This window comes from Pleurodeles waltl, chromosome 5 (assembly GCF_031143425.1).
Source record: "Pleurodeles waltl isolate 20211129_DDA chromosome 5, aPleWal1.hap1.20221129, whole genome shotgun sequence".
NCBI classification, from domain to species: Eukaryota; Metazoa; Chordata; class Amphibia; order Caudata; family Salamandridae; genus Pleurodeles; species Pleurodeles waltl.
In genome coordinates this window covers 957570605-957596197 of record NC_090444.1, presented here as the reverse complement: position 1 = coordinate 957596197, position 25593 = coordinate 957570605, and the positions used below count along the sequence as shown (strand labels likewise).

Below are 25593 nucleotides of genomic sequence, written 5' to 3'. Positions count from 1 at the left end.
AATTTGACATTCCTTATCTCCACTTCTAAACTAGGCCCTGATGATGGTCCGCTCACCTTAAGAACCGTGACACGCCTCCGTTCACACCCCATCTGAAGAATGCCCATATAGCAACATCATTTTGGAGTGATAATGCTCTACCCAAAACCACAGTTTTGTGTGTATCTGCTTTCCAAGCAGAACGTGTTATTGTGAGAAAGTCTGTCACGCTATGCAGAGTTCTGATGGAGCCTACCCTGAAACCTAATGAGTCATAATTCCAATTGTTGAAACTCTCCTCATGAATAATCTGTGTAGTGATTGTGTATGATTTCCATTGAACCTCTCTATTTTGCAGGTTTATCAACACCACTCATCTTTTTGGTGGTCCTCAGGATCCAAGAATATTGTTGAGTGTGTGCCCAATGGAAGCTCATCTCTTCTCCCCAATAAAATATTACCCAACTTTATTTTTACAGATTCATGCTTCAGTGCTCTTCACCTATAGAGGTTAGTACAAGTCAATATTCATGCTAGGGTGAGCTCCCACCTCTTCCATAAATTCTATTAGTTCAGGGGATTTTTTAAAGCAACCGCGCCCTGTTGCTGCGGCTGTTACCACTTAAATTACATATATATCTATCCACCTTTTAAAGTCCTAATTCTTCACCATCGATTTCACAGGTTTTAAAGCCCTCCAGGATCGTACTTTAAACTACTCTCCCTACACCTCAAGTGACTTCTTCAGGAAGGCTTCTTAAATGCTCCAAGTCCACAGTGTACATTAAGGGATATATAGTTAAGCGGCTTGCGCTGCAGGTGCATCACTTTTGTGACGCACCAGCAGCTCAGGCTGCAGACCCATATTTTCAAGGCCACGCAAACGCACTTTGCATGCCTTTTATTGGCCTTGTAGATAAGAAGTAAGGCAACTCAGCATAAGTCGGTGCGTTGCCTTACTCTGCGTTAAAGAGGCATTCCATGGACATTGCGGTGGGTGTTCCCATGCAACACCCATAGATTTTGACATATTACCAGATTTACAAGGGTTTGTAAAACTGGGAATGCATCAAAAGCCTACCCCTACCCAGGGAAGGCATAATGAGGAGAAATAACCTTATTTCTCCTCGTTTTTTCTTCTTTCTATGTGTGCTGCATCCTGCAGCACACATAGGAGGAAAGCAGCTCCATTCCTTCAATGTAGACACCCTTGCACTATGGTGTAAGGGTGTCGGCACTGGTGCATGGCAGCCAATTGTGTGCCAGCACAGTGGAAGGGGACAAGAATGTGTCATATCTCATAGATACAGTGCATCCCTTCCCCCTTTTTTTGACGCAGGGCAGTATAGCAAAGTGACTTGTTGTGCTGCCCTGCATACAAAAGTAGCAAGTATGCCTCTAAGTATCATCTACTGCAATATGAGAACTGACATTTAACATTCCTTGTAAATTATAACTAAATATTTATAGAATTGTAACCACTGCCCATTCAGGTGGTGGCTATGGAACATGGGTATACTTGCCAGATACAGATCTGATAAGATGTATGAAAGACACTTTATAAGAGACACATATAAAATGATAGTAACATAAGAAGTGTGTTTCAAAATGTAAGGACTTGACAACTTGGTTTATAGTAGGTTGATAGTGTAGAATGTGCCAATTTCTAGAGGAATAGCTAAATCATGAGGGGAATCTACTGGTGTATTTTTCTTAAGCCCCTGAATCTCCCAAATCTCACAGCTATTAATTGGCCTTGTGCTGAATCGGGGCCACCTGAAGGGTTGTGAGGGACTGTTGCACCACAGGGGATGCAAAGGCCTGTTACACTGGGGTGGCACAGTACATTACATTGAATGATATTTAAACAGAATATATTTATACCTACTTATATAGTAGAAGGAGAGCAGAGGGACATAAAAATTAGTAGACCTCGGCCATACACTATAAAGGCACAGGCAAATAAAATGTAAAAGTACATGGTAATAACATAAAATGCTGTTGGTAATAACTTAAAAAAGATGACCAGGGACAACTTGAGCCTCAAGATGGCAATATGTGTAATAACAAGACATGTACAGTAAAAGTTGAAATATAGAATACACACATTGTCAGCAGCATACAGTGGTACATTCAGAAACATTTATCACCATCTACAGTAAGATACATTTACAGCCATTTTAGTGATGTAGTGCTTAGTTCAGATGTAAAACATGATCTTTTAGCCTGGATACGTTGATATGAAGTGAGGGTGCACTTTTTAAATCAGTTGGAATAGCACTCTTTATCCAGAGTACAGTCTATCAGAATGTAGTGTGGTGCGTGCTTAGCCTTATGCGCTGGTCCCACATGAGATTCAATCAAGAATGAAAGAGGGCCCCGTGCACCAAGGGGATAGGGCACAGTATCTGGCAACCAGAAAATAGATCTCCCCTTGGAAATCAATAACTTAAAAAGTAAAAAGATCATACATATACTCACTTAACACACACATCCATCAGTTCCCAACCTTTCACAGGAATCACTACCACTACAATATATAGTACACAAAGCACTTGTTCAGGATTAGTACAAAACAGTTTTAATAGTCACTCTATCTCATGACAGTTTATTACAATCACAAAAACCATAAACATATATTATTCAAGACTTTTAATATTAAAAACACACTCCTTGCAAAACATACAATACAGCATAAGACATTAAATGAAAACAAATAATATCCCAAAGGAAAAGCATAAAAAACCCACAGATACACCAATAAAATAATATTGGTCTGTTTCTTGTTTCACCGAGTACATGATCTAATACACCCATAATCGTATCCGGGTCTTTTAGCAGATTCCAATGACTTACTGGAGTCATTGGAATCTTCTAAAAGACCCGGATACGAATGCATGTTTAAGTGTGTATTACATCGGGTATTCGGAGAAACAATGAATTTCTCGACTCATTCAAATCTGTTAAACAAATACATCCTGGCACTGACCCACAGGGGGGAGCGCAGGGAAGTGATTCTGCTGCCATCCCTGACACCCCCCCGCACCACACGCTGACATCATTAGAGGCCACCGGACAGGCTGGAAGCCATTTACTTCAAGCGTGTGTAGGAGAACAAAGGTAAGCTCTCCTGCAGCTGGAGGTTGGGGTGATTTTTGCTTTCCCTGCCCCATTCACTTGGGCCACCCACAAAAGGGAGGTATAATAATTATCAGGAGTCTGAGGAGAATTCTGGGTGGTAGGACATTTGTGCTGGCACTTTGATCCTACAAAGAAATGTGAGGAAAATGTGTTGTTTTAGATAAATTAGAGGTTTGAAGGGGATTCCACAAAAACCACACCTCCCTGGACCCCACCGGGTGTCAAATTTTCAAAAATGTCTGGGTTTGGTAGGATTTCCTAGATGACTGCAGGTCCTGGGACCAAAAACGCACATGCCCCCCTTGCAAAAACAGGTAATTTTATAATAGATAATTTTGGTATGTCCACATTTCATTTTGGGTCATTTGCTGTCGCGGGCATTACACCTACCCACACAAATGAGGTATCATTTTGATCGAGAGACTTGAAGGAATGTTGGGTGGAAGGACGTTTGTGGCTCCCCTCTGATTCCAGAACTTTCCATCACTGAAATGTGAGGAAAAGGTGTTTTTTTAGACAAATTTTGAGATTTGCAAAGGATTCTGGGTGACAGAACCCAGTGAGAGCCCCACAGGTCACCCCATCCTGGATTTTTTTAGGAGTCTAGTTGCAAAAATGTACAGTTCTGGTAGGTTTCCCTTGGTGGTGGCTGATCTAGAGACCAAAATCCACAGCTAGGCACTTTGCAAAAAAACGGGTCAGTTTTCATTAGAAAAGTATAACGTGTCCACGTTGTGTTTTTGGGCATTTCCTGTTGCGGGCACTAGGCATACCAACACAAGTGAGGTACCATTTTTATCAGGAGGCTTGGGGGAATGCTGAGTGAAAGGAATTTTGTGGCTTCTCTCCAATTCCAGAACTTTGCAGCACCAAAATGAGAGGAAAATGTGCTTTTAGACAAATTTTGAGGTTTGCAAATGTATAGGTTTACTAGGTGTGTAAGAAAGAAGTCATTTTGAGAAATGCCCTGTAATTCACATGCCCGAATTCAAAGATGTGCAAATAACCACTACTTCTAAACTCCTTATCTTGTGCTCATTTTAGAAATACTTATGTTTCCTTGATACCTATTTTTCATTCTTTACATTTTACCAAATAAATTGCTTTATACCCGTTATAAAATAAAAATCCATTGCAAGGTGCAGATCATTTATTGAATCTGGGTACTTTGGGTTCTTGATGAACCCACAAGCCCTATTTCCCTGCCACCAGAAGGATTCAGCAGATGTAACGGTATATTGCTTTAAAAAATCTGCCATAGCTGGAAAAAATTAGAAAAGAAAACGTAGACAGAAATTACTATTTTGTTCAACTCAATTTCAATATTTTGTTATTTCAACTGTTACTTTATGTAGTAAAACCTTGAAGGACCTACACGAATGACCCCTTGCTGAATTCAGAATTTCGTCTACTGTTCAGACATGTTTAGATGTCCGGGATCCACCACGGTTTCACACTCATTTCTTTCACTAACTAGAAGGAGGCTGAAAGCACACAAAAAATAATTAAAATGGGGTATGTCCTAGTAAAATGCCACAAATGTGTTGAAAAATGTGTTTTTCTGATTCAAGTCTGCCTGTTCCTGAAAGCTGGGAAGATGGTGATTTTAACACTGCAAACCTTTTGTTGATGCCATTTGCAGAGAAAAAAACACATGCTTTTTTCTGCAGCACTTTTCCCCATTTTTCCCCCCAAAAACTATTTTTTGCTGTATTTTGGCTAATTTCTTGGTTTCCTCCAGGGGAGCCTACAAATTCTGGGTACCTTTAGAATACCCAGAATGTTGGGAAAAAAGGACACAAATTTGGCATTGATAGCTTATGTGGACAAGAAATTAAGAGTGCCTAAGTGAAAACTACCCAATTAGCCAATACAAATGCTTGGCACAGGAGGGGGAAAAGTCCTCGCATCGAAGGGGTTATCCATTGCAATTCGGAACATTGGGTAGGGGAGCTATGGAACCATCTGATTGTTCCTGTGTGATTTTAAAACACTGTGTAGGACTGTGAATCACATTCTGAAATTTGTAGCTGAAAAATAAAAATTCCCCTAGATCAGAACTTCTTGTAGACTTTCATTTCATAATGTATGGATGTGGGTTTGTGTATCATATTTGCTTTAGTAGGAACACAACTTCTTTCCCTGACTTATAACTTCTTTGATGAAACAATATCTAGTATTTTCAGAAGTTTTGTGCTTAATATTGGCTCAAGCAAGTTTGTTATATTTCTGAGCTATTTGGATTGGTGATAATTTATTTGTTCCCACAGATCAGAAGTCTGTCTGTTGGGTTAAAGCTAATCAGAGTATAGTGTATTATGATATCTGAACTTAACAACTGAGACATTGTTTTTTACCTTCTAATTGTATGACCTGTTCGGTAGAGGTACTTAAAGAAAGTGGAATAGTATAAACAAACGATCTGACCAATTAATAGGGATGGACTGTGTGCAAAGATGTGGCCAGAATTAGACATCACAAAGTTAAAAGTGGCGCATTTGGTATTGTCGAGAAAGCTCCAATTTTGAGTAAAGCAGGGGGAATCCAGATAGTACCTTAGAAGATCTGTTTTGGGATATATTCAGAGAAGGTAGCACCCCAATCACTTGGGAGAGAAACCTATGATCAAATAGTGCATGTACGGAGAAACACATTGTTGCATTTAGTCTGGGCTTAAAGATGGCCCGAAGATATATTTCTGCAGAAAAAAACAAAGGAGTTACTAGAAAGATTCCCCCAGTGCAGACGAGTTGAGAGATATGCCTCTCAGGAGACAGGTAAATAGCATTTGAAAAATTAGACTAAGCCATAAGGGAAGACAAGTGGTTGCTGTGTCTCTGGGCAGCATATATGAACTAAGTTTTAAGGACGTTTTGTACCCTGAAGAGGTGGATTGAAAACAATCTGTGGATGAAACACATCTTAACATGGGAGGGAGACAGAATAACAAAAATGGAGTTAGATGCACATATATTAATATCCACCAGACTTCTTACCTGGTAGCCAGACTCCTCATATGGGTGAAGGGATATGATCAAATAACTCCTCTTTAGTTCTCACTCATATGGTTACTGATTGAAGCAAGAAGCCAATTCAAACTAGCCTGCCTAACTTGCAAAACACTACTCACTGGAACCCCAAATTACTGGGCTGCAAATTAACCATCTAAGGCAGTGAGCACTATCTGGTAAGATTTGACACCCTTCAACTGAAAATCACAGCATACAAAAAATAAAAAATGATGAGAGATCACTCAAGGTGTGGAACTCCATTCAGCTACAATCATAATACTGACCTCCAATGAAACCTTCAAGAATAACTAAATCTCCCACTATTCCATCCCATTTTGTGCTAGAAGAAATCACTATTGAACAAACAAGTATAGGTCTCACCTAGCTGAAGTAAATCTTTGAACTAGTTTGAATATTAAACTCTGAACAAACCTTTCCTGCTCTATTCCACTTACCTCACCCAGAAATGCATCATTTAACTCATAATAATGACATCAAATAATATTATTATTGTGAGCTGTGTAACAATATGGTTCTCTTTGTGGGAGTGCAAATGTGTTTAACTATGCATTTTGATTTTGTTAGATGTAGATGCCCTTTACACTCTTTTTGGGGTAGATGCTTTCTTTGCTCTTGCCTAAAGGAGTTAGACTATTGGACAGATTATTTTCTCACTTAATTGGCTGAATATTCATTTTATTCTGCCTTTTCAGGTTTTACTTGATGACACCCTATGTGTGGCATCTCTCTAATTTCCCTGATTTCACTAGTTTAGATAATAGAGAACTTCCCTTTATGGGAAGCCAAGCCTGCTTTGAACTACTTTATGATGACTTTAAACTGTCTGCCTTTGTAATTGCTATCTCAAATTGATTTGAATAATACTGATTAATGTTTTCATGTACTGATTTCTTATTTGCAACTAATTTGCATGGTTTGAGTTTGTAACTTTGGTAATCTATTAATAAACCTTTATGGTTTGCAAATCTACTGATCTCCATAATTGGTGCGGGGCCAAATGTGCTCCATGGCATTTAACTGAATTTGATTTGCTGTGTCATGTCTCATTCCAATGTTAAAAGTCCATCCATTTTTTTGCAGCTTATAGTTGAGTTTGCACCAAAGATCTGCATGGGCAAATCTGCAGCATCACGACTATGGGTTTCCATTGTCCACTATGAGACCTTGGAATAATATGGAATAAAAGTTTATCTAAGCAAGATAGGATATTTTTTTTACAGCTAATGCCTACCTCACCACCAGTCCTATCAGTTCTGTCTAGGAGAAATATCATGTAATTGTGTTGCAATAAGAGGTCGAGAAAAGGTGTGGCTGAGAGTTAGAGACATGTTTTAATGAATGCAAGCAAACCTTGATTATATTATCCAAGATCAGTGGAGAAATCGCTTTAGAATTAAATGTCGCAGACCTGCAGTTTCTTAAGGCACCTCCAATTGGCATGACTTTGGTTTTAAGGCTCTGATGTTATCATATTGCTAATGCATTTTGGTCTATGATGACATCTAGAAAATCTAGGCCTGTGATGGTAGGGATGGAGTTAAAGATATGATGTAAACGTCCTTCTCATGTGATAAATTGCAACCCTGAAGTTCCCCAAAAGTAATTGTTTTTGAGAGAGGAACAATGTGTTTATAGAAACCTGGGCAAAGATAGAGAGGTTTAAGTGTGAGTTCCTCCATTTCAGGTGACACTTCTCCTGGTCTGGATACCCTTAGCTGGAGATGGAGGGTGACAGTCGGCGATGGAAAGGAGAAGACAATAAACTTCAGGATATTCAGTCTATCTGCAGTGGACGCATCTCCTCAGTGGAAGTCCCTAAAATACAGGACTGTGTCAAAGGAGCTGTGTGAAGTAAAACCGTAGAATTATTAGGGCCAACTACTGAATTGTGAGAAAAGAGAAACTGTATTTTAAGAACTCTCCTTTCAACATCCCTGACTATGGGAAAATAACATATGCCCTTTGGAAACAATTATTTGAAAAACGCCAGCATCCTGTGATCTCAGACCATTGTGACAGTCTTTATAACCCATTGATTAATTGTATTGTAAGATTATTGGACAAAATAAGTGCATAAATGTTTTTAACTTAGGGCCTGGTTACGACTTCGGCAGAGGGGATTACTCCGTCCCAAATGTGACGGATATCCCGCCGGCCGAATTATGAGTCCATTATATCCTATGGAACTAGTAATTTGGCAGGTGGGATACCCGTTACATTTGGGATGGAGTAATCCCCTCTGCCGAAGTCGTAATCAGGCCCTTAGTCTGCTGAGTGGTTTTGTGCATTGGGTCCGCTGTTTGGTGCTTTAAAGGTAAAGGTACTGGCACTATGTGCACTTCTGCTCTCACCCCATCCTGTGACAGTCCCTCTGCTCCACCCCCCTTCTTCCTAGTCATTGTTTGATTCCACCTTTTCTGTCTTTGTCTTAGTTACATTTCCACGCTCTTCACTCGCGCTCCTACCCTATGACTTTGTTTCTCTACACCCATCTATCCAAATCGCATCCCTTTTCTCACTTCTTTTTTTAAATCAAATGTAAGCGCTCCATACTTCTCCCTTTTTGTTGTTGGCACTCACCATCAAACTCACCCACCGATTACTGATCAGCAGGTTAGTGGCATGTCCCTTTCTCTTTCCTCCATCTCCCTTCTGTCTTTGGTAACCGAGTCTGACACCGGGAGCCACAGACCCTATTTTTACATTGCAGAATAGTTAATGACCTTGTTATGCACTGATCATTTTCATTACTCTGAATCCTGATCTTCCTTGACACAAACCTTATGTAAGGAGCAATTTGTTTCCATAACAAAGATGTCCATCTACACAAGCAAACTTCTTCCCATTAAGGCTCCCCTGTGCACCAGATTTGTACTGTAGCACAAAAGAGTACGCACTACGTTCTTGAATACACTAGAATGAATTATATCTACTGAAGGTGCAAAACTATTGGTAAATACCCTTAGGGCTGAAGTGAGACCAAATGGGAGGACTTGAAATTGGTAATATTGTTCTTGGTAGCAAAATGTTAGGTTCCTATGAGATGATTGATAGATTGGAATATGATGGTAAGCTTTCAACAAGTCGAGACATTCTAGAAAATAGAAATGAGGGCAGTAAGGGTGAAAGGCGCCGCACTTCTATGCAGTAAACAAATAATTGAAACAAGATAGATACGAGTAAAGTCCGGTGCAAAACGGCCAGGTGCCTTACTGCCCGGTAGGCACCAAAGTAGGTACTGGGAGTACCCTAGAACAAAATGGAGCAAAATGGCCACAGCACACAGAGAGTAAAGTCCAACAATGAAGCAAGAAAAGGTGTTGCTGAAGTGGTTCTGTGGGTTAGGAGAAGAATGATGTTGAAACGAGTCTCAAATCCTGTTTATAGGTGGTATCTTTATTTGTAGGTGTTCCGAAAGCATTGAATCATCGTGGAGATACAGCCAACGCGTGTTTCGTCACACAGGTGACTTCATCAAGGCTGTAATACAGTAATGAAATCATACATTGGATACATATCTGTGTGTTTGGTTCTGGTGTGAAAACCAGAGAACGTCAATGATAAGTGCGAGTTTGTGTACGTGAGAAAAAGGTCAACATGGCTATAAAGGTGAGTGGTGGTGGGAACCCAATTAAAAACATGAATTTAAAGGTTAAATCACTGTGGTCATGTGGAAAATGTCTAAAGACACAAGTGTTGTAAAGTAAAACATTATGCATTGTGTAGTAGTGTAAGCACGTAATAGGTATGCAAATGGGAGAAAAATGCAAGACTAGGAGAGAGCAGGGAGATATATTCAATAGAAAAAGAAGGGAGATAAGGCTAGGTGCATGGTACAAATGAGAAGAAGTAACGAGGTAGGTGTGTCCCGGAGGGCATAATGGAGGGGTAAAGTTCATACCTGGGGTCGCTGGTATAGGTAAGTAGGTAGTGGCGTATAGTAGCGAAGTAGCTCTGTTATCAGTAGAGTGGGCTGGAAAGAAAGTAAGTAGGGTAAGACACAGAAAGAACAGGTAATGGCAATGGGTGGAGGGGATAGGTAATAGTGTGTGACAGGACAGCTGGAAAGAAAAAAAGTAAAGATAAGGCAGTCCGGAGGAGAGAATGGTAAGATAAGTTGAAAGGAGAGAAAGGAAAAAGCTATATATATAAATAAAAAATGGTCAGTGAGAACATACCTGAGTTAGATGGTAAGAACTATAATAAGTAAGGTTGCGTCAGACAGCTACAGGTACCTGGGTACAGGGCATGTATGATAATGAAGATTTAGGGAGGCCCTGATAAGCCTGAAAGGTGACCTGCAACATTGATAAGGAAGAAAAAGAGAGTATAAAGAAAAAGGCAGGATGGCTGACACCGGAGGACTTAAAAAGGAAATAACTGTAAGTATTAAGTATAGAGGAAACAGAAATGTTAGCAAAAAGTAATTTGTTGGGAAACCGGTATGTGTACACAGTACGTCATGAATACTCGACTGGTTAGTAAGAAGTGATTAAGTAAAGGAAAAGGTGCGGCAGAGGTAAAGTCACGACCAAGTTAGAAGAAACAGGGTAGGCATGTGGTCACCAATAGTGTATACTCGGTGGTAGTACGGGGATCAGCAAAAAAATATATAAAGCGTGGTTGAAAATATGACCGTGAGGGCGTGGGCATGAATACAGTCAACGGGGAAAACAGGAGTAAAGAGAAGGGAATTAAGGTGATAAAAGCAGCTATGAAAAGATATACGAGCAAATCTCGATACCGGAAAATAATGAGCAAAATTACGTAAGCTCGTAGCGGTGAGAATTGACTGTCGAGGTGTGGGCATAAACTAAGTACCTGGGAGAGGCAGGAGTTAAGAGAAGGTACTTTAAGTTGAGAAAAAAAAGGGGTTAAATATACAGTTAGAGTGGCGAATCTTGATCTCGAGAGGTCATAAGTAAAGTGCCTGGCCTTTACTTATAGCGGTAGCGGTGAATCAAACGTAGTGAACTACGTAGTTGGCGAGTGAAAAACTTACCTGGAAGACGCGTAGTTGTGAGTTATCCGGTAGTCGCAAGAGCGTGTGTTGCTCTGCGAGGGGAATTGCTGACCAATTAAGTAGAAGGTATGGTAGTGTAGAAGAGATGAAAAAGGGACTAGTCAAGGATCACTAAAACGGCGCCCAACGTGGGTGTGAAGGCTAAAATGGTATAAGCGGTGGCCATCTTAAGTGTGGCTCCGAGATGTCGTACAATGATGAAATGGGAAACAGCAAAGGCAGTACTTTACGGTCTCTACTTTTACATGTTTTACTTATCGTCACAATGGTACAGTGCACCCATATATATGATTTGCTCAATGTAGCCTGTCACTGTAACACATGCTTATGGCTCATACACACTCCATTTTTCACCTTCCATTGTCCCTGCAACTATGGATTATTACACTCTTGCATTATTTGTGGATAACATCACACTTTTTACATCCTCTAGTCTTGACTCTAGTCCACTCTCTCAGTGCCTTGCACCAACTTAGTCCCTGTCGCATCCTTACTTAGGACTCTACTGCCTTTGCTGTTTCCCATTTCATCATTGTACGACAACTCGGAGCCACACTTAAGATGGCCGCCGCTTATACCATTTTAGCCTTCACACCCATGTTGGGCGCCGTTTTAGTGATCCTTGACTAGTCCCTTTTTCATCTCTTCTACACTACCATACCTTCTACTTAATTGGTCAGCAATTCCCCTCGCAGAGCAACACACGCTATTGCGACTACCGGATAACTCACAGCTACGCGTCTTCCAGGTAAGTTTTTCACTCGCCCACTACGTAGTTCGCTACGTTTGATTCACCAAGGCCAGGCACTTTACTTATGACCTCTCGAGATCAAGATTCGCCACTCTAACTGTATATTTAACCCCTTTTTTTTCTCAACTTAAAGTACCTTCTCTTAACTCCTGCCTCTCCCAGGTACTTAGTTTATGCCCACACCTCGACAGTCAATTCTCACCGCAACGAGCTTACGTAATTTTGCTCATTATTTTCCGGTATCGAGATTTGCTCGTATATCTTTTCATAGCTGCTTTTATCACCTTAATTCCCTTCTCTTTACTCCTGTTTTCCCCGTTGACTGTATTCATGCCCACGCCCTCACGGTCATATTTTCAACCACGCTTTATATATTTTTTTGCTGATCCCCGTACTACCACCGAGTATACACTATTGGTGGCCACGTGCCTACCCTGTTTCTTCTAACTTGGTCGTGACTTTACCTCTGCAGCACCTTTTCCTTTACTTAATCACTTCTTACTAACCGGTCGAGTATTCATGACGTACTGTGTACACATACCGGTTTCCCAACAAATTACTTTTTGCTAACATTTCTGTTTCCTCTATACTTAATACTTACAGTTATTTCCTTTTTAAGTCCTCCGGTGTCAGCCATCCTGCCTTTTTCTTTATACTCTCTTTTTCTTCCTTATCAATGTTGCAGGTCACCTTTCAGGCTTATCAGGGCCTCCCTAAATCTTCATTATCATACATGCCCTGTACCCAGGTACCTGTAGCTGTCTGACGCAACCTTACTTATTATAGTTCTTACCATCTAACTCAGGTATGTTCTCACTGACCATTTTTTATTTATATATATAGCTTTTTCCTTTCTCTCCTTTCAACTTATCTTACCATTCTCTCCTCCGGACTGCCTTATCTTTACTTTTTTTCTTTCCAGCTGTCCTGTCACACACTATTACCTATCCCCTCCACCCATTGCCATTACCTGTTCTTTCTGTGTCTTACCCTACTTACTTTCTTTCCAGCCCACTCTACTGATAACAGAGCTACTTCGCTACTATACGCCACTACCTACTTACCTATACCAGCGACCCCAGGTATGAACTTTACCCCTCCATTATGCCCTCCGGGACACACCTACCTCGTTACTTCTTCTCATTTGTACCATGCACCTAGCCTTATCTCCCTTCTTTTTCTATTGAATATATCTCCCTGCTCTCTCCTAGTCTTGCATTTTTCTCCCATTTGCATACCTATTATGTGCTTACACTACTACACAATGCATAATGTTTTACTTTACAACACTTGTGTCTTTAGACATTTTCCACATGACCACAGTGATTTAACCTTTAAATTCATGTTTTTAATTGGGTTCCCACCACCACTCACCTTTATAGCCATGTTGACCTTTTTCTCACGTACACAAACTCGCACTTATCATTGACGTTCTCTGGTTTTCACACCAGAACCAAACACACAGATATATATCCAATGTATGATTTCATTACTGTATTACAGCCTTGATGAAGTCACCTGTGTGACGAAACACGTGTTGGCTGTATCTCCACGATGATTCAATGCTTTCGGAACACCTACAAATAAAGATACCACCTATAAACAGGATTTGAGACTCGTTTCAACATCATTCTTCTCCTAACCCACAGAACCACTTCAGCAACACCTTTTCTTGCTTCATTGTTGGACTTTACTCTCTGTGTGCTGTGGCCATTTTGCTCCATTACATTCTAGAAAATGTCATCTCTTTCTAAATGGTTTGAAAAGGCATAATTTTGATTATGTCAGTGTTGGACCTGGCCCTTTTACAGGGTCATTCCCCAGACTTTTTGCTTTTGCCTCCTTATTTTTCTGACCCTTGTTGGCTGACGTTTTGACTCTGAGCACTTTTTCACTGCTAACCAGTGCTAAAGTGCATGTGCTCTCTCTTACAAATTTGGTATATTTGGATTATACCTGATTGGCCTATTTAATGTACCTATAAGTCCCTTGTAAAGTGGTATCCCTATACCCAGGGCCTGTAAGCTAAATGCTACTAGTGGGCCTGCAGCGCGGCTTGCGCCACCCACTGAAGTAGCCTGTCAAACCTATCTAAGGCCTGCTAGCACAGAGCCTGTGTGCGCAGTTTCCTGCCACAGGGACCTGGCATCTAAATTTACTTGCCAGGCCAAGAACTCCCCTTTTACTACATGTAAGTCACCCCTAAGGTACACCCTAGCTAGCCCTTTGGGCAGGGTGCCATGTATGTAGAAGGCAGGACATGTGCCATGTTGCGTGGCCTGTCCTGGTAGTGACAAACAGCCTAACTTGGTGTCTCACTGCTGTGAGGGCTGCCTTCTCATAGGATTGCATTGGAAATGCCCTGCCTTAGGTGTAAGGGGTATTGTCTGATTTATGAGAGGTAGCGTAGGCATGTTTCATATGGTTGTGACAGTGGTAAGAAATGCTGCTTACTAGTGTAGGTGTATTTTTTATTACTATCACAGAAATGCCACTTCTAGAAAGTGCGCATTTATCTGTGCTTATGACTTTTGTGTTTTTCAGCTTGTCTCCAATCAACTTCTGGGCAGACTGACAGTTGGGGCTTTGTTCATACTTCTCAGACAGCCTGAACACTGGGAGGGTGGAGGTGACACAGAGGTGCATCTACATATTGTAAAGCCTTCCTGGGCTGAGAGAAGGGAGAGGCGGGGCACACCTGCATTTGTAAAGACTGTGCCCTGGCCTCACACAATAGGGTTGAACCCCCCACTGATGTTTGGAGCCTGTACTGAAAGGAGTGAGGGGGCACTCCCAGAACCAGTTGTAACTGGTGGAACCTCCTCTCCCTACCATTGAAAAACACTGTAAGAACTGACTATAAGTACAGGGGAATTTTCCCCACAATTTGAACATCCTTGGAACTTGAAACTACACAGAACGCTGATGAATGGACTCACCAGGAAACCACCTTGGACTGCTGCTGTTGTGCTGACCTCTGACCTGCCTGGTCACTAGGAGGAACTGCCACCATCTGCACCCCTTGTGCTGGCCTGTAGTTGGGCCCACCAGCCCTGTGCACCTTCTTGTTTTGGATTTGCTCCCAGGTGCAGGGTGCTGAGGCCCCTCACCCCCTGCAAATCCTCTCTACAACTTTGGCCACAGCGTTTTCTCCAAAGTTGCTCCTTTTTTTTTATTTCTCAAGAAAATTCACCACCGCAGCCCAGGCTGCTGATTCAAGCTAGCGCTGTGTGAAGCGCTTTATTTTGAGCCCTAGCGCTCCCCCCGGCACCTCTGCCTGGGAAAATGACCGCCGCTGCCCGGGCGCCATATTCGGAAAGGAGGCGTGAGGATCGCGCTGCCTCCAGTGTCCCTGGGGCACTTCCTGAATCAAAAGAAAGGAGATGGGCCGCTCCTATTGGGCCCCTGGGTGACGCGCGCGTTACGGAGCGCCCCCGGGGCACACGACAGCCCCAACCCTCCGAGCTGCCTCCGTCGAGGACGAGGGACGCACCAGATCGGGTGCGGCCGCAGGAGGGAGTAGACCAGGAGCCTCTACAGAGGCCTCTGCTCCCTCTACCCCCTTTGGGTAGCAGCACCACGGACAAGGGCGGCTGCCACCCTAGACCAGCAGGACGCGGGCGAGAAAGGGAGTTCCCCTTCCCCCCGGTCACTGCGCTTGGGGCGCGATCGCCCCGACTACCCTGAAACTTTGGCTTTTGGGCCCCCCTCAGAGAGGGCCCCCAAAGATCCCAGGTCCCCGGAGGGGCCCGTATTAACACACAAGAGAGAGGGCGCTGTTCGCCCCTCTCCCCCACAGACACTGTGTGGCCCCCGTGTTGCGCACAGGAGAGCCGGGGGCCCCCGTGGTCATCTCCAGGCACTGGGAGTGCCTTTTTCCTCCAGCCAACAGGTAGGTTCTGCCTGGCTGAGGTGCATGCCCTAGCCAACCAGAAACCCCATTTCTAACATTGGTGGCAGCGGTGGGATAGGACTTGCGCTTGCACAGTACCTTGTGACTCATTTTTGCACCGCAAATTGCACTTAGACCATTACCTGTTTTAATTCTCGTTTCTTAAATTATTCTCCTGTTCTCTCAAGCTAGTCATTTTTGTTTTTACTCCTGTGTTGCATACTCGCACTTTGGACTCTTGTCGTTTACGCTAGTGTTGTGCTCTTTAAAAAATGAAGCCTACCTTTGACATGAATTATATATTGTTTTACACAATAGAAGAGTTAGAGGGATTCTGCAGGGAGAGAGGTATACCTTTTAGAGAGGGTGACGCCCATATAGGGATCCTCAGGAGAGCCCTGTTCAGTTTTAATAAGGCTGACTTTATAGCACAGAAAGAGGCCCAAAGGGGAGATGGTTCTGCGGGAGACCCTAGAGAGACCCACGAGAGTAGTGGGGACTCTAAGGAAGAGGGTGCCCAGTCCACATCCCAGGGGGATAGTGACCCCGAGGAGTTAGACACTGAGGGAGAAGATGACTGGCCAGGGGCGCCAGTAGAGAGAGAGGACCCCATAGATAGGAAGTCCCTTACTGGGTCCTTGCATAGCAGCAGCGCCATCTCCCATTCCCTGTCACCTGAGGAGCTCAGAGATAGGCGGGAAGAGAGGGACCTGAAGCTGCAGCTAGCTAGGCTGGCTGTAAAAGAGAGACAGGCTGAGGTTGAAAAAAACCTTAGCCCAGGAGAGGATGGCAGAGGCTGAAAGGGCCTTTACCAGAGAAAGGCTCACTCTAGAGAGCAATCTTACAAATCTGGACTCACCAGTAATGCAGGTGGAGTCCAGTGGTGGCAGCATTTTTAGTGTTAGGCACAATCCTTACCTACCCACAGATTTGGTACCTGGGTTCAAGGAGGGAGATGACATACGTCAGTGGCTTAAGAGGTATGAAGAAGCTCTAGTTGCGCGCAGGATTCCTGAGACAGATTGGGTAACTGTCCTAGAGAGCTATATTCCTGAGGTGGAAAGGGATGTCCTACTGGCCCCAGAAGGGAGTGACAGGCAGGGGTATCCCCACATCAGAAAGGCCCTGATAGAAGAGTATGGTCTCACCCCTGAAGACTACAGGTTGAGGTTCAGAGGCAGCAGGAAGCAGTCTCACCAGTCTTGGGAGAATTTTATGGGGACTTGTAGCAAAGCACTAACAGGATGGGTGGAGGGTAGCAGAGCAACTACTTATGAAGGGCTGTTTAGTCTCATTCTAAGAGAACACATGTTCTGTTGCTGTTTTTCAGAGCTACACCAACACTTGTCTTACTTTAAGTTCTCTGACCCCAGGGAGCTTGCAAAGGAGGCTGACCTCTGGCTTAGTGCCAGGGGAGCTGGTGAGACACAAAGGGCAGTCTTAGGTTCACCCCTGAAAGGGGTGGGGGAGGTTCTGGGTAATTCAGGCCAAATTCTGAGCGGGGAAGGTGCAGGATCCAGAGGGACCTGTCCTCTTACGCATGTCTTGGAAGGCACCCTGAAGGGGCCCCAAGGCTGGAATTTAACTGCTCCAGGTAAAGTTTTCAGCGGGGAGGAAGTAGGATTGTTAAGGACCTATCCTCTTACGTATGCCTTAGCGGGCTCCTTATCGGTACACCGAGATGAGGATTTAACCAATCCCGACAACGTTCTGAGCGGGGAGGGTGCAGGATCCACAGGGACCTGTCCTCCTCCGCAGGTCTTGGAAGGTACCCGGGAGGGACCCCAAGGCGGGAGGGTAGTCGTTACCAAGACCAATCCTGTAAAAAGGATGTTCTAAAGTCTGAAGGAGAAGGAGGGACACCTGGGAACAGGGTTGCTCCAACTCTGGAGATCAGCGGCACCACCCCGCAGAGGGGGGTGCCGGTGCTCCCTTTTGAGGGGTTGAGGGAGGACACTCCCCTGACTCCTGTCCAGCAAAAGGGTATCGTCCCTGGGTTGTAAGACCAGATCCTGGGCAACCCCCTAGATCTGAAAATAGAGCTATCTACTGATGCATTCTCTAGGGATTCAGTTCCTTCAAGAGGGGATTCAACGGAAGACACTTCCCTGACTCCTGTCCAGCAAAAGGGTAACGTCCCTAGGTTGGAAGATGCATGCCCTAGGAATTCAGTTCCTGTAAGGGAGAGTTTGAGGGAGGACACTCCCCAAACTCATGTCCAGCAAAAGGGTACTGTCCCTAGGTTGGAGAACCAGCCCAAGGGTACCTTCCCTAGGTTGGAAAACCAGGTCCAGGATAGCTCCCTTGACCTGGAAGTGGAGAAGGCTGTCCCCAGTCTCTCTACCATTACTTCTGAGGGTATCACTCCTGATGGGAGGGTGCGGAACTCTAGAAGGAGGGGCAGGAGGAGGAAGGGCTCTTTCCTGACCCCAGCTCAGCCAGAGGGGAAGGACCCTGGGTTGGGAGACCAGTTACAGGGGGGATCCTCTGAACTGGTAGGTGAGCTGACCAGGACGACTGTAACAAGCACCCTGGCACCACCTTCTCGGAGGAGGCGGGACCCTAGAAGGAGGGGCAGGAGGAGAGATTCTCCCCTGGGCCCTATTCATGCTATGGGATCAGTCCCTAGGCTAGAAGACCAGTGGCAGTGGGTAACTCCTGAACTGGTGGGAAGGAGAGTGGAAACAGGATGTATGCACCTGGGGCTCCCGCCCCCCACTCTGAGAGGTTCCAGAGGCCAGTGGCCCCGGGATTACCTGGGACCTGGCTCTGGCCACTGACAACTAGAACGCCTCCCTGGGTTAGCTTAGATTGTCTTGGGAGCATAGACAGAGGAATTCAACTGGATTCAGATTGTCGTAGAACTGGATCATGTCCCTGCAGTTGCGGGCCAGGGTCCTGGTTCTATCGCCCTAATCAGGGAAGTCCATCAAGGTATTGATTGTTCTCCCCTGGCTTTGGGCTGGTAGGGGGTCATGTTGGACCTGGCCCTTTTACAGGGTCATTCCCCAGACTTTTTGCTTTTGCCTCCTTATTTTTCTGACCTTTGTTGGCTGACGTTCTGACTCTGAGCACTTTTTCACTGCTAACCAGTGCTAAAGTGCATGTGCTCTCTCTTGCAAATTTGGTATGTTTGGATTATACCTGATTGGCATATTTAATTTACCTATAAGTCGCTTGTAAAGTGGTATCCCTATACCCAGGGCCTGTAAATTAAATGCTACTAGTGGGCCTCCAGCGCGGCTTGCGCCACCCACTGAAGTAGCCTGTCAAACCTATCTAAGGCCAGCTAGCGCAGAGCCTGTGTGTGCAGTTTCCTGCCACAGGGACCTGGCATCTAAAATTACTTGCCAGGCCCAGAACTCCCCTTTTACTACATGTAAGTCACCCCTAAGGTACACCCTAGCTAGCCCTTTGGGCGGGGTGCATGTATGTAGAAGGCAGGACATGTGCCATGTTGCGTGGCCTGTCCTGGTAGTGACAAACAGCCTAACTTGGTGTCTCCCTGCTGTGAGGGCTGCCCTCTCATAGGATTGCATTGGAAATGCCCTGCCTTATGTGTAAGGGGTATTGTCTGATTTATGAGGGGTAGCGTAGGCATATTTGGTATGGTTGTGACAGTGGTAAGAAATGCTGCTTACTAGTGTAGGTGTATTTTTTATTACTATCACGAAATGCCACTTCTAGAAAGTGCGCATTTATCTGTGCTTATGACTTTGGTGTTTTTCAGCTTGTCTCCAATCAACGTCTGGGCAGACTGACAGTTGGGGCTTTGTGCATACTTCTCAGGCAGCCTGAACACTGGGAGGGTGGAGGTGACACAGAGGTGCATCTACATATTGTAAAGCCTTCCTGGGCTGAGAGAAGGGAGAGGCGGGCACACCTGCATTTGTAAAGACTGTGCCCTGGCCTCACACAATAGGGTCGTTAACCCCCCACTGATGTTTGGAGCCTGTACTGAAAGGAGAGAGGGGGCACTCCCAGAACCAGTTGTAACTGGTGGGAACCTACTCTCCCTACCATTGAAAAACACTGTAAAAACTGACTATAAGTACAGGGGAATTTTCCCCACAATTTGAACATCCTTGGAACTTGAAACTACACAGAACGCTGATGAATGGACTCACCAGGAAACCACCTTGGACTGCTGCTGTTGTGCTGACCTGTGACCTGCCTGGTCACTAGGAGGAACTGCCACCATCTGCACCCCTTGTGCTGGCCTGTAGTTGGGCCCACCAGCCCTGTGCACCTTCTTGTTTTGGATTTGCTCCCAGGTGCAGGGTGCTGTGGCCCCTCACCCCTGCAAATCCTCTCTACAACTTTGCCCTCAGCGTTTTCTCCAAAGTTGCTCCTTTTTTTTTATTTCTCAAGAAAATTCACTACCGCATCCCAGGCTGCTGATTCAAGCTAGCGCTGTGTGAAGTGCATTATTTTGAGCCCTAGCGCTCCCCCCGGCGCCTCTGCCTGGGAAAATCACCGCCGCAGCCCGGGCGCCACATTCGGGACGGAGGCAAGAGGATCGTGCTGCCTCCAGTGCCCCCGGGGCACTTCCTGAATCAAAAGAAAGGAGCTGGGCCGCTCCTATTGTGCCCCCGGGTGACGTGCGCGTTACGGAGCGCCCCTGGGGCACACAACAGCCCCAACCCTCCGAGCTGCCTCCCTCGAGGACGAGGGATGACAGCAGTGCGGATCGCGCACCAGATCGAGTGCGGCCACAGGGGGGAGCAGACCAGGAGCCTCTACGGAGGCCCCTGCTCCCTCTACCCCATTTGGGCAGCCGCACCACGGACAAGGGCGGCTGCCGCCATAAACCAGCAGGGCGCGGGGGTAGAAAGGGAGTTCCCTTTCCCCCCGGTCACTGCGCTAGAGGCGCGATCGCCCCACCTACGCTGAAACTTTGGCTTTTGGGCCCCCTCCCCTCGGAGAGGGCCCACAAAGATCCCGGGTCCCCGGAGGGGCACGTACTAACACGCAAGAGAGAGGGTGCTGTTCGCCCCTCTCCCCCACAGACACCGTGTGACCCCCGTGTTGCGCACAGGAGCGCCGGGGGCTCCCGTGGTCATCTCCAGGCACTGGGAGTGCCTTTTCCCACCATCCAACAGGTACTCTCTAGAGACTCTAGGCTCTAGGAGCCTACTGTAGATGTACAGATGTTTGCTATTGCATACCTGTTTACTGGTGATACATATATGTGCTAATGTTCCTTTTCTGGCATGTCTAGCTGATATGTATGCATATGACTTGTGGTATATTCTCTAATGTTCCTTTCATGGGTATTTAGGAATTGTTCATGACAAGTGCATATACCTTTTTCCTATACTTCCTGACTACTGCTTATGATGCAGAATCCTGAGTACTTACGTGTTCTAATGTGACAACTGCATATTAGTGCAGAGTATTAGTAACTTGTGTAACCCTCTGACAACTGTAAGGTAGCAGGGTATTACTTACGTGTAATATTGGTCTAATTATGTTTTGTGCAATACAGATTATTTTTACATAGCTCAGTGTTGTGTTTACTTTGTGGTGTGTATTTTGCGTCACGTGTGTTGTGTGTTGCGCAAACGCTTTACACATTGCCTCCAGGTTAAGCCTGACTGCTCGTGCCAAGCTACCAAGGGGGTGAGCAGGGGTTATCTTGGACGTGTAACTCCCAAGCCCTCACTAGAGTGGGTAGGTTCTGCCTGGCTGAGGTGCATGCCCTAGCCAACCAGAAACCCCATTTCTAACAGTCAGTAATAAACTAGTTTATGGTTTCCTTTCCAGGACTGGTCTAGCACCCCCAGAAGCTTGCTGAACATAGAACAGAATTAAGTAACACCACAAGCCCCTGTGATTGTTTGGGACGGGAATGAGTGCCTTCTGCAGAAGATCTAGTATGTCTTTTGTCAATGCCTGCTGTTTCACTAGACATGCTAAGGAGACTTTCGAAACAGATTGGCAGAGAATTCAAATCAATCTGATAACCATACTAAGCAACGACCAGAACCCATTGATCCTACACTTCTTTTTCCTTTCTTTCAGAAAAGGGGAAATCCGGCTCCCCACAGGAACATGTGAATTCAATGAAGCACAGTCATACTTTAGGGGGAGGTGAAGAAAATGGACTGGAAAATCTTGTTTACTGAGAGTTGTATTTTTCAGTATTTATCAAGGGGAGGACTCTCCAACGATGCACCTTCCAAGAAATGGCTAACCCACATTCCTGTTGAACAACACTGAGCCAAAAGCTCTTCTGTTACAAATGGACGGCCTCTGAATTGGAGGCTGGCCAAGGCCATCAGCTTTCTGTCTTCCACAAACTTTTGAAGTAAGTCCTCTTATTGAGGTCCAAATAATTTTGACACCATGAAGGGAAAGTGCATTAGCATTTTTTTTCTGTGCTGTGTCCACATTTTAGGATCTCATCTATAGATGGCGCTCTTGCTGTCACTCAGGTACCTGCTTTAGCTGCAGCAGCACAAAGGGAGTCTGAAAAGAAATAGACCGGCTGCTTCGTGTATGCTCTCTTTCTCAGTCTGTTCAGCTAGAAAATAGAAAATAGTACTTAATACTGACACATGAATGGAGACATTAGAGGCTGCATACAACCTCTTGTTTGCCAAGACCACCTTTTGTCTATGTGTTCAAATAGAGAGGCTCCCTGCGAAGTTATTGTTTTCAGGGAGGCCGTTCAACCATCAGTGAATCCACCTTCACAATGGGTAGAAACACCTCAGCAAAGTTCTCCAAAGGGTACCTTCTGGCCCGACAAATGAGCGAAAGGGTGCTTGTCTACTTCTATTTGTGTTCTATTTGTGTTGGAGCACCTTAGATATGGTTACATGCAGTGGAAACTTTCTGGCCCATTTTTTTCTGGTATTGGAGGGAAAAACAATCCTCTTCATCTGCCTACGTGGGAGGATCAGAATAGGTCACTTTTTTCCCTAAGATGTTAGAGCACCTCTTCCAGCTCTGGACTCTTGAGTAAAAGGACCACTGGTCTTGTCCTCCTCAGGGTCCTATGCATCCCCTGGATTGTCCAATCGAGGATCATTAGCGCTCATGGAATGCCTTTGGCCCTGGAAGCCGCTACAACAGCTTGTTTAATTAAAAGCTGAGTGTCCCCAAAGGTGGGGAAACTAAAATCATCCTCTCCATACTTCCTTTTCTTGGACCACTTTCCAGCAGGCTCTCTTCTGCAAAGGTTTAGGGCAAACAAGATCACTGTTACACACAAATGTCAGATACTGTTTTCCCACTTTTCCTGTTGTCCTGGAAACGTTTTAGGCATCCCCCTAGCAATTTCGTGATACTGCCACCATATTAAAGTCAGGTAATAGTTGTCTTTCATTTTTAACGAAGAAAAAAACATTTAACTATAGAGAATCAAAAAGGATTAAAAATAAAATGCTTGTATATTTTATTGACATTCAAGTTTTATTGAATGATTATTTTTTTTCGAATACATTTTCCTATACCTTTAATTATATAAAATTGAGGCGAAAACATTCAGTGCTTGCTGTACATTACTTAACTGAAGAGAAGAAAACGGGAGACCGCTATACCAGTCTGCTGTTTTCCAACTTTCCTTTCTTTCTAACCATAACAACTCATCATAAGAATGACATATAAAAAGTAAGTTGCACCTCTCATCACAATGTGAGCTCTTCAGTACATCACGTGGTGACCTGCAGCACTATACTAAACCTTTCCAGTGGTTCCATAACTACATTATAATGGCGATACGCTTTTCTTTTCACAGGCTTACACCGAAGTTAACGATCAAAAGTAATCACTGAAAGAACATAGTATTCACAACCAGGTGACCTCTTCTTTACTATTTTAATGTGCTAGATTACTGCTTTATTGTGACTCGTTGTGTTTTCTACTAGATGAAGAGCCATTTAAATTTGTGAATATTTATATGCTGATGAGTTATTAAATGATTGTGTATGTACAACTCTGGCGAGACATTCACATTTTATTGCAATTATGATAATAGGGTTGTGCTATACCTACATTCGCCCTGCATTACCTCTTTTGAGCTAGGCCTTGAATTTTCATCCACGTCTAACTGGAGAGGCAGGATTTTTTACTAGTGCCAACCTTCCCTCGCCGACCAAATACCTGGTGTCCTGGTTATCAGTGCACCCAATCATTCTCACTTCTAGGGTGGTTTGCGGCCCCTGCACTGTGTACCTCAGAAAAATGCCTGACAAAAACATGCTTCCTAATATGCATGACTCTACCACGCAGTCATCGACCAACAAGTGTTGTCACCAAACTATGATGGACGCTTTTAGAAATTACACTTCATGAAAAAAAAAAAAAACCTACCTTTTTGCGTTTGATACTGGCAGCTGCTACCGGTCCATTCCTGTGGACAGATACATTTGTACTGATTGGCTCCTTCAAGACATGTCCCTCCATTTTGGCACGGGTGACTACTGCATTCACTGATGTCTACAAACAAGAAGTATTTAAAACGGTAACTAGCATGCAATAAACTACAATACATAGGCAGTTTAAGTTTATGCATCTAACTACTACGATTCGGGAACAAAACATTAAGGGGGCCTCCGGACTCTCACAGGCGAAGTGCTGTGCCGAGGGGGCTCCCTGGAGCTCTCCCCAACCCCTGCCCTCCCCCCCCCCCCCCCACTGCGGGGGCTGCGGAGGCCTTTGTTACGCCCCTGGCACAGGCAGGCACACAGACGCACGCACTGTCCTGCAGAGGGAGGGCAGGTGGGTTGAAGTAGTCACTGTTCCTGGGTTTACATAATACCACTAATTCGTATTTTTCCTTGTGAAAATGGGAAATTGCACGTGGGTGTTTGTGCTTCTCTGTAGCAAATTCTGCATACATTTGAATTCGCTGCATCTCCACATTCACAAATAGATTCGTACATGTACAAAATTATTTGCAGATGCGCAAACTTAATTGTACACATTTACATTATGAGGACATAGAAAAAATACATAGCATATAAAATGGCAATCCGTGATCTCGATGGGCTCAAAAGATGCTGCTGAGGCACTTGTTTGCTCATGTTCACGTTTTGTATCCACTCGAGGTCACTCATTTTACCTACAGCAATATAGTGTCCTCAGTACAAATGAGATTCTGCAAATTCTACATTGTAAACCATATCATGGATTCAGGGGCTTTTCTCAGCTTTGACGCGAAAGAATACTAAGCAATGTTTTTCCTGTGGCGGGCATTGCCCGGCAACCGTGCGTTGACAGAAAGAAACAAAACTAGGATGTAATTTTTGATACAGTTCACTTTAAAATTGTTAGCTACCTGACCAACATCCAAAAAGTTTTTTTCAATAAAGTTGGTTTTAATATTTTTCACTAATTAATTGATTCATGCTTTTGAAGTGATACACCGTTGTTGAAGTTGTTTTTGTGTATCTGTTGTGCCTCTTTTTTGAGGGAGCTGTGTTAAATAATACATTGTTGAGATTGCTAGAGGTATGAACTCCAGTGTCTGGCAGCACGGAAGAGTTGCCAGATTTGTGAAGCCCACAAACACGGCCTGTTGCCATCACTGAAGGAGTTAGAAGCTTTCAGGAAGTGGGAGCAATGGCCTAAGAGAGCTTGAAAGCTGCAGGAGGTGTATGGTCTATGGCCTGGCCTACATGGCCGGCTTTAGGGGGGGGTGACTGGTGCGGCCGCACTGGGCACTGACCTGAAGGGGGGGCACTGACCTCAGGGGAGGGGACACTGTGTTTAGCAATAATTTACTGTTTAAAAGCACCGGAAGCAAAGTTCCATGTGCACAAGCTGT

General features: G+C 44.5%; 1 protein-coding gene across 1 annotated transcript in view; it reads right to left on the bottom strand.

The window, feature by feature from the left end:
- Window positions 1–25593, bottom strand: part of FBLN7 (fibulin 7) — a 698570-nt gene that overhangs the window by 142869 nt on the left and 530108 nt on the right. Inside the window, exon 4 of the mRNA XM_069235079.1 lies at window positions 24138–24263. Coding sequence (XP_069091180.1) covers window positions 24138–24263 — 126 coding nt within the window. The remainder of the gene's footprint in view (window positions 1–24137; window positions 24264–25593) is intronic.